The following is a 16,126-nucleotide window of genomic DNA, read 5'->3' on the forward strand; positions in this document are numbered from 1 at the left end:
CTGCCTGGTCTTAGGACGGGCAGAGAATGTCTGGCATAGCAGCCAAAGTCAAGAAAGCTTGCTGCCTCAATTTTGACTTATGGAAGACTGTTCTCTCCGCAGATTTTTGCAGCTCAAGTAGCAGTCCTTCTTTCCAGCCCATCAAAAGCCACGTAACCATTCCAACAGCCCATGTGATGCCTTCTACTTTGGGGACCTATCCTGCCAAGGCAAATTCTCCTGCCGGACCCTCTTCTTCCAAACTTCCTTTGTCAGGGTTGACTGAAAGTGTGGGGATGACAAGAAATGGAGACCTCGGTGCAATGAAACGTTCTCCCGGCCTGTCTAGAGATTTCATGTATCTTTGTGGTGCTGCTGGAGAGAATGGAGTTGAGCAGTCCTGGTTTCCAGCAGTGGGCCATGAAAGAGAAGAAGAGGCGAGGAAGTTTGATATTCCCAATATGGAGTCTACCCTCAATCAGTCGGCAATGATGGAGACACTTTATTCAGATCCCCACTACCGAGTCTTCTTCCACAACCCAAGAACCGACACAAACAAGGAGTTATACAAAGTGTTGCCTGAGACCAAGAAGGCACCAGGCAGTGGGGCGGTATGTGAGCGGAATGGACCACACCCTAGTGGCAGTGGGGTTCTTCCTTTGGGACTCCAGCCTGCCCCTGGGCTCTCCAAGCCTCTACCTTCTCAGGTGTGGCAACTGAATCCTGACCCTTGGCATCCCCGCGAGCGATCTTGTGAGCTCAGCACTTGTCAGCAGCAGCTGGATTTGATCCGTTTACAGATGGAGCAAATGCAGGTAGAGACCCTTCTTTCTTTGGATTTTGCAGTTTCTGTGCTGATCTTAGAACTGTATAGGTTTTGTCCTATAAGTTTTGACTCCAAAGACAGCATTTGTAAAAAGGAGGAAAGATGTTTGTAGATAGGAAATGAAGTCTTGTGAATGTCATCAAATCTGTTGGTGGTCTAATTGAACACCAGATAGTTTCTCCAAAGCAGAGGGTTATAAAGGGAAACCCAGAGTCAGGACACCAACACTGACTGTGTGTGTATGTATTTATGTACCAGTCACTAGGCTAGGTACTTTAACATACAGAATCTTACTTAATCCTTATAGCACTCTGATGAGGTAAATGTAGAATTTACCAGGTTCTTAGAATAAGTAATCTGTCCAGGGTCACAGAGCTGGTGAGTGGCAGAGTTCTAGGGTTCAAAAACTATCTTTGGATCCCAGGTTCTTTCCACTATAACACGTTTGGGTTTAAAAAAAAAAAAAAAAGTCCTTGTGCTGCTTAAGAATGGGAAGAAAGGAAGCAGGACACATTCTCTTTTCCTGGTTGGTGAGGACATCTTAGCTCCTGGTTAGCTTCTGTTGCCAGATAATGAAAGACAACTGACCTTTTCTTAGAAACTGGAGCCTTTCTGAGCAGGGAGTGTCCAGTTGGCAGAAGTCTCCCTAGCAGGTTCTTTCCAGTCATACATCAGAGCTAAAATTATTTCATAAACAGTGGGCCTTCTCAGACTGAGCCAAAGTAAGCCTTGACTGCAGACCCAGCTGTAGCTCAGGTGTTTTCAGGTGCCTATAGGTCAAGATTAAGCCGCTCTGGGCCTGCTTGTCTTTCAGCTTCAGAATGGAGCCATCTGCCACCATCCTGCTGCTTTTTCTCCTTCATTGCCCACATTAGACCCAGCACAGTGGATCAGCATCTTGAACAGTAATGAAAACCTTCTGAAGGAAAAGGAGCTCCTTATTGACAAGTAAGGGGGCAAGGGGTGTCATAGGGCTAGCCTCTGCTGTCCCAGCCCCCACTAAGGAGGTCTTCCCAAGGGCAGCACATCCTCCTCTGTTTAGGACCCTGCCTTGCCTCATGGTAGAGCTAGGTCAGTAAGCAGCCTAGTCCAGTATGTGAGTAATGTGATAGGCCAGTTGCATATCTCTGCAGGGGCTGTGGGGAGTGCCTAAAGGAGGCAGCTGGCTCTTCGCAGCTGATGTTTCATTTCCTCTGTCAGTTTTCTCATTTGCTCTTCCTCCTCCAGGAAACAGCACTGACCAGAATCCAAGGTCCTTGCTTACAAAGTGTGGTTTGTACCTAAGGAAAGTGGGGGCTCATATTGCAAGTGGATTTGTGTCAGGACCCTGGACCTCATTCTATTCTGGCTTTTGCAGGCAGAGGAAACATATCTCTCAGCTGGAGCAGAAAGTGCGAGAGAGCGAACTGCAAGTCCACGGTGCTCTTTTGGGCCGCCCTGCCCCCTTTGGGGATGTCTGCTTGCTGAGGCTGCAGGTAAGCCTTGGCAGCCAGGATGGCATTCTGCTTGTCATAACTCAGTATCTTCCCTGTGCTTGGCACTGTTAGGCGTCCAGGAGATAGAAAATGGACCAAGTGATATAAGGTGTCCCTGCCCTCAAAAAGTAAACATCTTAATTATAAAGTATCTTCTGTTCTGCCCTTGTGGGGGCAGAAAAGGCTTGATGGTAGATCAGGTGGAAGTCCAGGTGCCTTGGTATCAGGACATACTTGGGAGAAAAGGAAGGCAGAGCAAGGTACGTAGTAAGACCCTAGAACTGAGTGATGCTTTGAGAAGTCTTAATATACCAGCCCTGGCCAAATGGAGGAGGAAGCAGAGGTAATACAGGATTTAGAGCCATTCCCACTTTTATTCTTCCATGTCTAGGAGCGACTGAAGGAAACCACACTCTCATTTAGGTCAGTAGCTCTAAAAGAAGTTGGCCAAGCTTCTTCTGTAATTGGGGCTTTTGAGTGATGTCTGTTAGACAGATTATAGTACTGCACTGGCTTTGCCACCTAGTGGGCCTGTTAAGGTAGTGTTCCATCTTGTAGAATCAGAATGTTAGTGTAAGAAGGGCCGTTAGATAAAATCTAGTTCGGTCCTCTAATTTACTGATGAGAAAATTGAGGCCCAAGGAGGAAGAATTTGCCTGAAGTCATGTAGAGAATGAGTGGAGGAGAACCAGGCCTTGAGCCCAGGTCTTCTGATACAGTGTCCTGTATTCCTTTGTTATACTACAACTCATCAAATATTGCTTTAAGCCAGTGGTTCTGAAATATGAGTATGCATCTGAATCACCTGGAGGGCTTGTTAAAACACAGATTATTGAGACCCATCCCCAGAGTTTCTGATTCAGTGGGCCTGGGAGTTGGGCTTAAGAATTTGCATTCCTAACAAATTCCCAGGTGATGCTGAAGCTGTTAGTCCTAGGACCACACTTTGAGAAGCACTGCTTAAAGAAATTCTTAGAGAAAAGTGATATTTGACCACAAAGTATACTAGGTATAAGTAATGTGTATGGGACTGTCAGGGTAAGGAACAGTTATATATTGAGAATCTTTCTGCAGGAATTGCAGCGAGAGAACACTTTCTTACGTGCACAGTTTGCACAGAAGACAGATGCCTTGAGCAAAGAAAAGATGGAGCTTGAAAAGAAACTCTCTGCTTCAGAAGTTGAAGTCCAGCTCATCAGAGAGTCACTCAAAGTGGCACTGCAGAAGCATTCAGAGGAGGGGAAGAAACAGGAAGAAAGGGTGAGCTAAGGAGCTGATAGCTTTCTAATTCACAAAGGAGTTGGCAGTCAGCCCTCTCCTGCCAGACCCTAAGCTGTTTCTGACCCCTATTCTTGGAACCTGGAGGAGCCAATTGGGTGAAACCCCCTACATTGACTTCTTATGCAGGATTAGTGTGTTAGAAATGGAACCCCTCCTTTCTGCTTCATCTGCACAAAACTACCACAAACAGGGAAAGCCGTATAATCCCTCACTGTCCCAGGTTGTGATGGGCTACCAGCTGGCCTGGGTGGAAAATCAGCCTGGGCAGTCATACGAGATTGTACTGTGGCAAGATGTACCTGTGGTACATCATTCAGCCTGTTTTCTCCTCACTCTACCTAAAAAGTAGGTGAAGAATCCCATATATGCAGATATTTTGGGAGTTTTAACATTTTTGCCAGTGCTCTTAGAATTGCCTTAGGGTGAGATTGGTTATCATAGAAGGAGCTAAATCTTTTGGTTCTGTTCACAGGTTGCACTAATGCAGACATTCTTGAGGGACCAGTTTAATAATGTTTAGTTCTGGACCACTTGCATCGAAGTCAGCTAAAGCAGTGTTTCTTAAACTTTAATGTGCTTAAGAATCATTTGGAGATCATGATAAAAATACAGATACAGATTCAGTAGTTGTGGGAGGGAAGGGGGCCCTGAGATCCTGCATTTCTAATAAGCTCTCAGGTGATGTTGGTGCCACTGGTACAGCATAGACTTAGAGGCTTGTTAAAAAAGAAACTTTTAATCAAAATAATACATGTATCTAAGTTAAATAACCAACATGTTATCAAATATCAACATATTTATAGTAAAAATTAGTGGTTCTGTGCCCAGCCCCACTCCACAGAATTATCTGTCCTCAACTCTTTTCTTTCTCCTGATATATACCTCTATATTTCTGAATAGTATTCTTTTATTGCATTTTTTGCTGTTTCTGTTTCATGAATGCAATATCTTTTCTCTGATGATATTGATTATACCTTTTGAGATATCTTCATCTGCTCATAGTGTTGTTTCTTGTTTCCTTCAGGTCTTTTTATTTTGTTTTGGTGTCTTTCATGTTAGAGGCTTGGTGATCCTTGAATGAAAGAGTGCTCATATTTAAGAATGTAGTATTTTAGGGACTTCTCTGGCGGTCCAGTGCTTAATACTCCACGCTTCCACTACAGGGGGCACAGGTTCGATCCCTGGTTGGGGAACTAAGATCTCACATGCCGTGCGCTGCAGCCGGAAAAAAACAAACAACAAAAACGTATCAGTAGTATTTTAAAGCTGCGTGGAAGCTCTGGGTTCATGGTAGTTGCCTGGTGGGCTTCCCTGTGGGATGATCAGACTTAGTCTGCCCTTTTCACTTGGGAACCCTCAAATATCAGTATCTGAATGTCTCATCTCACTATCTCTAGGAAAGAATCTTCAGCCTGCTGCCTGGTGGGGAGACTGGGGACAGGAATGATTTTGGCCTTTGGGTTCTCAACACTGAGAAGGAGATTAGGTTTAAAGTCCCATAGTTCTATACATAGATTTTTACTTATACTTATTTTCAACACAGTGCTTCACACTCTCTCTCTCTCTGCCGTGACTGATATCCCTGAGCTTGACTCTCAGTTGCTTTCTCCGGAGAATAAATCTTCAGTCTCCTTTTGGGGAAACCTAGGGTGAGAATGGTATCCGGCTAACCTGAACATAGACTTCTAGTGAATCCCCCTATTTTTCAGGTCTGTGGCTGATACATACCTCCCTCAGGTATCTGGTGCTTCAAGTACAGGGGTTCTTGCGGGTTGTGAAGGGCACATTGTTTTCCAAGTTGTCTGTAACTCCTACTGCAGATTATAACTCCTCTGCTCCAAGTCATTTATCCCCCCATTCACTTTTTTTTTTTTTAAGGTTTTTTTTTTTGATGTGGACCATTTTAAAATTCTTTATTGAATTTGTTACAGTGTTGCTTCTGTTTTTCTTTTAAAGAGTTTTCCTTTTTATTTATTTTTTTATTTTTTATTTTTTATAGCTACTTTATTTATTTATTTATTTATTTATTATTTTTGGCTGTGTTGGGTCTTCGGTTCGTGCGAGGGCTTTCTCTAGTTGCGGCAAGTGGGGGCCACTCTTCATCGCGGTGCGGGGACCGCTCTTCATCGCGGTGCGCGGGCCTCTCACCATCGCGGCCCCTCCCGTTGTGGGGCACAGGCTCCAGACGCGCAGGCTCAGTAGTTGTGGCTCACGGGCCCAGCCGCTCCGTGGCATGTGGGATCTTCCCAGACCAGGGCTCGAACCCGTGTCCCCTGCACCAGCAGGCAGACTCTCAACCACTGCGCCACCAGGGAAGCCCGCTTCTGTTTTTTATGTTTTGGTTTTTCGGCCACGAGGCATGTGGGATCGTAGCTCCCCGACCAGACCAGGGATCGAACTCGCACCCCCTGCATTGGAAGGTGAAGTCTTAACCACTGGACTGCCAGGGAAGTCTCCCCCATTCACTTTTTTAAAATTTATTTATTTATGGCTGTGTTGGGTCTTCATTTCTGTGCGAGGGCTTTCTCCAGTTGCGGCAAGTGGGGACCACTCTTCATCGCGGTGCGCGGGCCTCTCACTATCGTGTCCTCTCTTGTTGAGGAGCACAGGCTCCAGACACGCAGGCTTAGTAATTGTGGCTTATGGGCCTAGTTGCTCTGCGGCATGTGGGATCCTCCCAGACCAGGGCTCAAACCCGTGTCCCCTGCATTAGCAGGCAGATTCTCAACCACTGCGCCACCAGGGAAGCCCTCCCCCATTCACTTTTTTTTTTTTTTAAAGAAATATTTATTTAGAAAACATCATTGGTGTGGTCATGATATACACTTTTTTTTTTTTTTAAGATTTATTGATTGATTGAGTGATTGCTATGTTGGGTCTTCGTTTCTGTGCTAGGGCTTTCTCTAGTTGCGGCAAGTGGGGGCCACTCTTCATCGCGGTGCGTGGGCCTCTTACTGTCACGGCCTCTCTTGTTGCGGAGCACAGGCTCCAGACACGCAGGCTCAGTAGCTGTGGCTCACGGGCCCAGCTGCTCCGCGGCATGTGGGATCCTCCCAGACCAGGGCCCGAACCCGTGTCCCCTGCATTGGCAGGCGGACTCTCAACCACTGCGCCACCAGGGAAGCCCCCCATCACTTTTATCTTCTGAAAACATGTTGAAATATCTTGTATACTTTTGTCTCCTCTGTTGACTTTTAAAAATCAGTACTTTATTTTCCTCCTGTTGTTTTAGAGATGCTTTGGAAGAGAGAAAAGATAAACATCTCTGGCCAGTCTACCATTTTTTTAATTCACAGTTGGTTATCAGCATTTTTAATAAGCTTCCCAGGTGATTCTGATGCATATTAAAATGTGAGAATCTGGAGAATCACATGGAGCTTAAAGATTGTACCTGGGGTAAAGGTTTTGACTGATTTTCAGGGATCCCTCTTAGTACTGTGTTATGTTTGGATTAAATTAGGCCTGTGCCTCTTTGGCATCAGTAGATCTGCCTTACGTTTTCTCTGCTTTCTCTTACTTCCTCCAGCTTCCTTTTTCATAAGGCAAAGAAAAAGCCTTAATAGTGAAGAAAAAGTTTCCATTCAACAAATCTTTGGGCTTCCCTGGTGGCGAAGTGGTTGAGAATCTGCCTGCCAATGCAGGGGACACGGGTTCGAGCCCTGGTCTGGAAAGATCCCACATGTCGCGGAGCAACTGGGCCCGTGAGCCACAGCTACTGAGCCTGCGCGTCTGGATCCTGTGCTCCGCAACAAGAGAGGCCGCGACAGTGAGAGGCCCGCGCACCGCGATGAAGAGTGGCCCCCGCTTGCCGCAGCTAGAGAAAGCCCTTGCACAGAAACGAAGACCCAACACAGCCAAAAATAAAACTAATAAATAAATTTTTTAAAAAACCCAAAAACAAAAAAAAATCTTTTTTTTTTAATTTATTTGTTTTATTTATTAATTTTTGGCTGCATTGGGTCTTCGTTGCTGCGTGTGGGCTTTCTCTAGTTGCGCTGGGGGAGGGCTACTCTTCGTTGCGGTACACGGGCTTCTCATTGCAGTGGCTTCTTTTGTTGCAGAGCACGGGCTCTAGGCGCATGGGCTTCAGTAGTTGTGGCACATGGGCTTAGTAGTTGTGGCTCACAGGCTCTGGAGCACAGGCTCAGTAGTTGTGGCGCATGGGCTTAGTTGCTCTGCGGCACGTGAGATCTTCCCAGACCAGGGCTCGAACCCGTGTCCCCTGCATTGGCAGGCGGATTCTTAACCACTGCGCCACCAGGGAATCCCCATTCAACAAATCTTAATTAATTGCCTGCTCAGTGCCAAGCATTGTGCTGTGTGTTGGGGATATGATAATAAGCAAAATGGACACAGCCCCTCCTCTCAAGGAGTTTAGAGTCTCATTAGCCTTTCCAGATGATTGCTTAGCTTTATATCATATGTGGTGCTTAGGGAAGAATGCATTATCTATCTCACCAGAACAGACCAGACTGGCTGTATGTTTACTGTATGTACAGTTATGTTTACTTTTGCAATTCAGTTCTGATGCAGACCACTTAAGAGTTAGCATCAGATTCCACAGGTTTAAGGGCATGGTCCCCCAAAAGACTATGCTTATTTGTTACTTCCGATGCCAGCTGCAAGTTTTAGGTTCCCTAGACTGCCTATATACTTCTGACCAACTGGCTATAAATCCAGGGGTTCCCATGACCCCTTCAGGTTCAGTAATTCACCAGAACAACTCAGAACTCAGGATTACAGTTTTATTATAAAAATACAAATCAGGACAAGCTAAATAAAGAGACAAATAGGTTGAGGTCTGGGAAAGTCCTCAAAGCAGGGCTTCCATACCTTTTCCCCCTTGGAATCAGAGCCTGTCATCCTCCTAGCACATCCATGTGTTCACCAACCAGGAAGCTCCACTGAGTTTCGGTGTCCAGAATTTTTAATTGGGATTTTATTATGTAGGCATGATTGAACTCAATCTCCTGTCTTTGTCCCCTCTTCACAGGGAGTTGGGCTCAACTCCATTGGTCTTTATAGTGACCAGTCTACATTCTGGGTCATCTCATTAGCATAAATGCATTTATGGTGGGCTCTGGTCCACTAAGAAAAACAAAGATACTCCTGTTCTATTATTTGGGATATTCTAAGAGTTTAGAAGTTACCTCCCAGACAGCTGGACAAAGACCAGACAAATTTTTTTTTGGCTGCACTGTGCAGCATGCGGAATTTCCTCAACCAGGGATCCAGGGATTGAACCCCAAGCCCCCTGCAGTGGAAGTGCGGAGTCTTAACCACTGGCCTACCAGGGAAGTCCCAAATTCCTTATTATACAGTAGAGCTACCAATTTTTGAAAACTGCCAAAGGAGCCCCCCTTCCTTGCCCTTGATTAGAAAGTTCTTGTGTGTTACCTCTGCATTTTATGCCCTAATCTCAAATGGCAAAATTTTATCAGCTTCCTGCATTCATTGTAGTGGAAAACATTTATAGCCCTAAGGGCAAAGACATCACTTCAAAAAAAGTTGGTGTTCAGGGTTGTAGAGGAGTCAGTGGAGACAGATTCTCGACATTTCTTCCCAATAGGTCAAGGGTCGTGATAAACATATCAATAATTTGAAAAAGAAATGTCAGAAGGAATCTGAGCAGAACCGGGAGAAGCAGCAGCGTATTGAGACCTTGGAACGCTACCTGGCTGACCTGCCCACCTTGGAAGACCATCAGAAGCAGAGCCAGCAGGTAGCAGCAATGTCTGGGCATACCTGGGGCAAGAAGGGAGTGGCCAAGCAGGGGGGGTTTCTCAGCCTCTGCTGCATGCAGTTACCTTGTGGCTTCCTGAAAGGAAAATCCCAAAGGAGTCATGTCCACACTCATATCACAACTGAACTGCAAATTTTTTGAGATACCCAGACAGAGTCTTCCTTGGCCTGTTGACCTAAGCATGGAATCCTGTCTTTCAGCTTAAGGATTCTGAGTTGAAGAGCACAGAGCTGCAGGAGAGAGTGACTGAGCTGGAGAGTTTGCTGGAGGAGACCCAGGCAGCCTGCAGAGAGAAGGAGGTTCAACTGGAAAGCCTGAGACAGAGGGAAGCAGAATTCTCCTCCACTAGACATAGGTAAATACCCCTGTGGGGTTGAGGAAAGGAGTGGAGAGCTATGTTCTGGTCCTGGCTACCCCACTCACTACTTGTGTGACTTTGGGCAAATCACTTCACTTCTCTGAGCTTCATTTTCTTTGGATTGTAAGTAATAGGAAAGCTGTTTATGGACAAAGACTATGTCTTTGAGATGGAATGTGGGGGGTATAGTGGTGCAGTGGGGTGGGATTTGTCACTGTATCCTTTGGAAGGCTCCAACTCAGTACCTGGCATAATAATACTAGATAATAATCCTTGAATATGTATGTGTTGAATGAACGGGAGCACTTTATAAACTGGAAAATGAGTATCTCTATATTTGCAAAAGTAGATCCTGGTGCTGAGGACTGGGGGTTATCCACATTTTGAATCTTGCAAGGTAAAGCTTACCAGGAGCATCTGTTTCTTCTCCTCAGCCCTAGGGATTGCTCTCGATTGCCACAGCAGGTTCTGAGAACAAAACAAGATGCCATAATGTACTCTCACGGTGTCTTGGGAGCCTCCTCCATGTTAATAGCAGTTTCTGAAAATGTGGTGGCTGTGTTTCAACAGCCTCTTGGACCAAATCCAGCTGCTAATGGGATGGATTGGATTTCTCATCCCATATTCAACCACAGTGACCCTGTTGTTTATTTCAGCAGATGGGCCATGATGAAAGTGATTGTGGGGATCCATGGGAGGAGACCATTGGTTGGAGTCAGAAACAAGGTTAGGGGACATAGCTGGGTCTGCCCCAGACTGTATGTGCAAAGAAAAAAGATTTTTTTGGTATTTTCTAAAATTTCTGCATTATATACATGTGACTTTTATAATTTAAATACATGTGATGAATGTTTACTTTTAAATATCAAAACAAAGAATAAAAAAACCTTGGGCAGGTAGAGAATTGGTAGCACATTGTATAGATGCTGACCTCTAGGGAATGGAACTAGCATAGACTGAGCAAGCAGCTTCTGTGTGGCACTCCCTACGTTATACAGACCTAAGACATTATCCCCACCTATGGCTTGGAAGGGCGTAAGTGTCTTGCCCCAAAACATACAGTAAGTAGCGGAATCAGGAATCAAAGCCACATCCCTCTAACTTCAGAGTTCTTTAAGAGGCCACTGTTTTTCAGCCTGCAAGATAAGCAGTGTGTGGAGGCGGCCAGTGGAGAAGATACAGCTCAACGGGGAGAAGGTCCCCAAGTGGAAATGGAGTCCTGGCAGAAGGAATGTGATTCCCTTCGAAAGGTGACTGAGGGTGTCCAGGCTGTAACGGGGTAGGCTTAGAGGAAAGAAAAGATTGGGTATTGGTAGGGAACCATGAATTTCTGACCCTGAGCCCCCTAGGATCTGCTGCCTAGAGTTTTTCTCTCTTTTCTGAGAAGTCATCCCTGTGTAATAAATTTGCATTTTAGATATTCATCCTTATGACTGGCAAGCAAAGTTAGGGAAGAACATGCCTCTGAACATCCAAATTTATATGCTCCAAAATGGTGCGCTGAAGCTTGGTGCACTTCATTCATGGCTCAGGCCCTATTCAGAACCTCTTGCATTGGGCAAAGTTCTACTCAGTGAGGGGGCTCTAATTCAGCAGAAAAGAAGGAGCTCAGGGCCTAGCAGTGAGACTGGTTGAAGGTCAGCAAAAAGGAAGACCCAGAAATGGTTCAGAGAGTACCTGAGGTCTCAAAGGACAGGAAACTAGGCCTGTTTAGGTTCTCTCCTCGAACAGTCAGTGTGACCAAAGCTATAAGTAATGATAACTGTCACAGCCCTGGATAGGGCAAGCTTCATTAAACTGAATTTTCAGTCATGTCCTTTACCAAAGAACCAGAATATACACTGGCTGTTTATGAAGTTGATTCTACTGGCCTACAATCATCAGGGTGAGGGTGTCTCTCTCCACCCGACTTCCCCATGGTGGTCATAGGTCCACACTACATTCCTCTTTGTTTAAATCTCTTTGTGACTAGAGCACAGGAGTGTGAAGCTAGTTAGCCAGGATAGGGAGTCTGGGTTATATTTCCGTAGGTAGAGCTAACTTGTCTTCACTCTGTTCTCACTATTGACTGGCTATAGCCAGTTGGGCTAAGAGCCAGACCACAGATCCTAGTACAGCCTCTTGCCCTCTGACCTCGCTATCAGCATGTGCTTACAGCCTTCCTTGATAACTTTGCCTTTCAGATTGTGGAGAAGCAACAGCAGAAGATTGATCAGTTACGTTCACAAGTACAGGTCAGCTGGAGTCCTTGAGACATGGTGGGCAGGACTTAATGATGGAATTTCTAGAATTCAACCAACACTATTCTCTGCCATGCAATTTACTCGGTGTTAAGAGCACAAGAATGAGACCCAATCAGTGCTTTTAGCCTACATTCTTTTGGGAAGGGGTTTTAGCACAGTACTGTTAGAGCATCCGTATTACCCTGGGGGAGCATAAAAGAGTCAGTGGAAGTAGAGAGGTCAAGGAAGGGTTTCTGGAGATCATGAGCCGCCTTTTTTTTTTTTTTTTAATTAATTGATTTATTTTTGGTTGCATTGGGTCTTCGTTGCTGTGCACGGGCTTTCTCCACTTGCGGCGAGCGGGGGCTACTCTTCGTTGCAGTGTGCAGGCTTCTCATTGCAGTGACTTCTCTTGTTGCGGAACACAGGCTCTAGGCACGCGGGCTTCAGTAGTTGCGGCACGCGGGCTCAGTAGTAGTGGCTCGCGGGCTCTGGAGCGCAGGCTCAGTAGTTGTGGCGCACGGACTTAGTTGCTCAGCGGCATGTGGGATCTTCCCAGCCCAGGGCTCGAACCCATGTCTCCTGCATTGGCAGGCGGATTCTTAACCACTGTGCCACCAGGGAAGCTCTCATGAGCCTTCTTGAAGGAGGAGGAAGAGTTAGCCAGTCAGTGAGGAGGTGCAGGATAGGATGGTATTTCCTGATAGAAGGAACAGCATGGGTAGGAACATGAAGGCATTAAACAGCAGGGTTTGCACATGGAGCTGCAAGCAGTTTGATATTGTTGAAGTAAGGTGGTAAATGGAGAACTGGACTATGGGAGGGCTGGGACTGTTCAACTAAGTTAGCTTTTATTCTTTAGGTAAGTGATGGGAATCTACTATAGTATTTAATTGGGGCGTGATGTGGTCAGGTTTGCAGCTCAGGCTTGAGTGTGGAAGAATATTGGCACTTGGAGAGCGACAAGGCTGGAGGCCAGTGGACTGTAGCAGAAATCCTAGTGAGAGATGATGAAGGATGATGCATAAGGCAACATTGCAAGAAGGAGTTGTGAGGGGACAGACTTAAATGAATTTTAGGAGGTAAAATTGAGAGGAATCAGTGACTGATAGAATGTAGGAGGTTGAAGAATAAGGAAAAATCAAAGACAACTCCTGGTTTCTATTTTGGGCCAGAGTAGGAGTGTCCTTAATTGGGTTCTCCAAGAAATCCTAGGTACAGATTCTCTTTGGACTCTAAAAGAGGTTTTCACACCAAACAGGAGAGATGCACGTCCACTGAGGAAGAACTGAAAGCTGCAGTCCTACCCTTGCCATTATGTGGGTCTATTTAGTTTACATATTTCAAGTCCTGTAAGGAGATAGTCAAGCCTAGTGAGTGTTTACATCCATTTTTTATTATTATTATTATTATTATTATTATTATTAGCTGCACCGCTCGGCTTGCGGGATCTTAGTTCCCTGATCAGGGATTGAACCCAGGCCCTCGGCAGTGAAAGTGAAGAGTCCTAACCACTGGACTGCTGGGGAATTCCCTACATCCATTTAAAATCCCAGGATTTTAGTAGTTTTTAGTGTATCTCAAAGTATGTTTCCTGGAACTCTGAGGTTCCACAGCATTTAAAATAGTATATTTACCCATGATGAGACTTTGGTGGAACTAGGTAGATTCAAAATGGTCACCTTGGGTGTTTCATAGTGGTGAGACATTCTCCTTGGCTGCTAAATTTTTTATTAATACAAAATGGAAAAGTTCAGAAATATTATTTATACTTTATTCAAGTCAGTTTCAAAACTGGGGGGAAATTGGAATGAACCAGAATGAGAGGCAGAAGATAACAAATATAAATACCTCCCTCTCCTGACCCCCTGACTACCCCTACACACACACACACACACACACACACACACACACACACACACACACACACACACACACACACACACACACACACACACACACACACGCATTATAACTAGATTAGGTGCCTGAGAGAGTGCTCTCTCTACCCCTTCTCATCTCTGTCAAAAGCATTTAATATACAGTATTGTCAAGGGCATTTGGCTGTGAGCTCCTCAAAGACAGGGATAGTTTGGTATTCTTTTTAGTATCCCCAGTGCCTGTCAACAGTAAGTGCTCGATAAATAATTGAACTCAATTCAATGGACGTTCCTTGCCCTCAAGAAAGTTATGGTCTAGTGGAGGGAGGAATCATGTGCACAGCCAACAAATGTACTCATGAGCCATGATGGAGGTATGAGTAGCAGGGCAATATTAGGATTAATTGGATCTAATTTGCAGATTAAGGAAGGTTCTGGCAGAGCAGAGGGGCATTCTGGGCAAAGGGGAAGAGGAGTGAGCAACAGTATTGGAACTGGAACCTTTGGGGATGAAGGCCAGTTAGTCGCTCAGTGTGACTGGAGTAGAGGCTGTGCGGAGGGTAGAAAGAGATAAGGTTAGAAAAGTAAGTAAGGGCCAGACTGGACTAGAATGCCCTGCTGAGGAGCTGGCCTCTATTGCTACATGGTCAGGGGCTAGAGAAGGGTTTTGATGCAAAGTCACAGATCAGGGCTGTTGTAAAATAATCTCTTAGCAGCAGTGTGTGGGCGGGGTGGAGCTTTACTATGTATATAGTCCAGACCAGAGGCAATATGGTCTGAAGTAGACTTGTTACCCCTGATGTGTTCTCCCACCCTCTTTGCCATGGGATTCAGAGCCTAGAGCAGGAAGTGGCTCAAGAAGAAGGAACAAGCCAGGCCCTGAAAGAGGAGGCCCAAAGGAGGGAGACAGCCCTGCAGCAGCTGCGCACAGCTGTGAAAGAGGTGAGCAGCAACAGCTAGGCCTCTTGGTACTGTCTTTACAAACCTGATTTCTCTGTGTATCCTCCTGATCCCTTCTCCCACAGGAGCCCTCCACGTTTGGGAGGTCCTGCTAAGCTTTTTTGGCAGAGGAGTAAGAAGGGACATTGCATCATCCTTTATATTAAAGGTCCTAAGCCTTTGAGTGGCCATAATTACCCAGGAATGCTTTTTGGATATGGAAAATCACTCTTATTTTGTATTCCCACAGCCACAGGTTTGTGGGGTTAGGGATGAAGGGTTCAAGAAGATTGAAGGTTTGGTGATCCTCATGGAGTAAACAGAGCTGTCGGCAGGGGGCGGCCAAGGTCACTGCCCAAGTGCTGAGGAAGAAGTCTCCCAGAACTAGGATTGTCACATGGCCCAGTGTGGGTGGAGGGCGGGGACTGGAGGAGAAACTCTATTCAGTGTCTTTAAAACAGAATAGAGGTAGGAAGGAAAGGAGTGTGCATTAAGCTGTTCTGGGAAAGGGAGGGAAAGAGGCACAGATAGACGTGAATAGCTGGTCTCTGTAGTGAAGCCTGACTCCACTGATGTGAAGCATTGAAAAGGCAGGACACATTTCAGCACTATGTCCTCCAGGTCCCCAGCTTCTTCAGCCCCACCTCGTCCCTACCCACCCAGTGGCCACTAGCTGTCATGTTGTCTTTCTTGCCTGCTTTATTCCTCTGACACACTCTGATCCGGCTGGCTGGTGGCCACTTTTGTCAGGGTGGCAGGGAGAGATTGAAACCAGTGTCTCCTCAGATTTCACAGTTCACGTTAAGCCTTCTCTGATAGCCTGGCTAACAGAGTTGGCTGAGGGACTGGCTTCAGATAGAGTTCCGAGGGGCGGGAGTATCTTTTCTGGTTCCTGAACAGAAACCTGGAGGCTGCTGACTCAGTCTGCTGGGGTGCAGTTTCCCCTCCAATGCTGCAGCCCTGTGGGCCCAACCTACCTGCAGGAGAAACTAGGCCTGATATTGAGGGGGAAGAGGGGAGTGCAGGGAGGGGGGACATCACCTTTGACTCATAGCTTCCCCTCCACACACATATATACATATATCCACACTCATGCGCGGATACTCTGCTTTTCCCTGGGCCTGGGTTAATGCGCTTGCCTCTCTATCTGCTCAGCTTTCAGTACAGAACCAGGACCTCATTGAGAAGAATCTGACGCTCCAAGAACACCTGCGCCAGGCCCAGTCAGGGTCCCCGTCTTCATCAGACACGGCCCAGCTGGCATTTGAGCTGCATCAGGAGTTGGCCAGTTGCCTCCAAGATCTGCAGGCTGTCTGTAGCATTGTGACCCAGAGGGCCCAGGGTCATGACCCCAATCTCTCCCTGCTTCTGGGCATTCACTGTGAGTCCTCAGGCCAGTCTGGGACCCAGGAGAGAGTGGCTT

The 16,126-nt window shown here is 46.1% G+C and overlaps 1 protein-coding gene across 3 annotated transcripts in view; it reads left to right on the plus strand.

Annotated features, from left to right (window-relative positions):
• Window positions 1–16,126, plus strand: part of CEP85 (centrosomal protein 85) — a 34,434-nt gene that overhangs the window by 16,227 nt on the left and 2,081 nt on the right. For all 3 annotated transcript variants that reach the window (XM_007178663.3, XM_007178664.3, XM_007178665.2), the window contains 10 exons: window positions 103–794; window positions 1,620–1,753; window positions 2,163–2,280; window positions 3,355–3,540; window positions 9,131–9,283; window positions 9,505–9,659; window positions 10,798–10,912; window positions 11,846–11,896; window positions 14,599–14,706; window positions 15,859–16,084. In XM_007178663.3, coding sequence (XP_007178725.2) covers window positions 103–794; window positions 1,620–1,753; window positions 2,163–2,280; window positions 3,355–3,540; window positions 9,131–9,283; window positions 9,505–9,659; window positions 10,798–10,912; window positions 11,846–11,896; window positions 14,599–14,706; window positions 15,859–16,084 — 1,938 coding nt within the window. The remainder of the gene's footprint in view (window positions 1–102; window positions 795–1,619; window positions 1,754–2,162; window positions 2,281–3,354; window positions 3,541–9,130; window positions 9,284–9,504; window positions 9,660–10,797; window positions 10,913–11,845; window positions 11,897–14,598; window positions 14,707–15,858; window positions 16,085–16,126) is intronic.

Source organism: Balaenoptera acutorostrata, chromosome 1 (assembly GCF_949987535.1).
Source record: "Balaenoptera acutorostrata chromosome 1, mBalAcu1.1, whole genome shotgun sequence".
Classification (NCBI taxonomy): Eukaryota; Metazoa; Chordata; class Mammalia; order Artiodactyla; family Balaenopteridae; genus Balaenoptera; species Balaenoptera acutorostrata.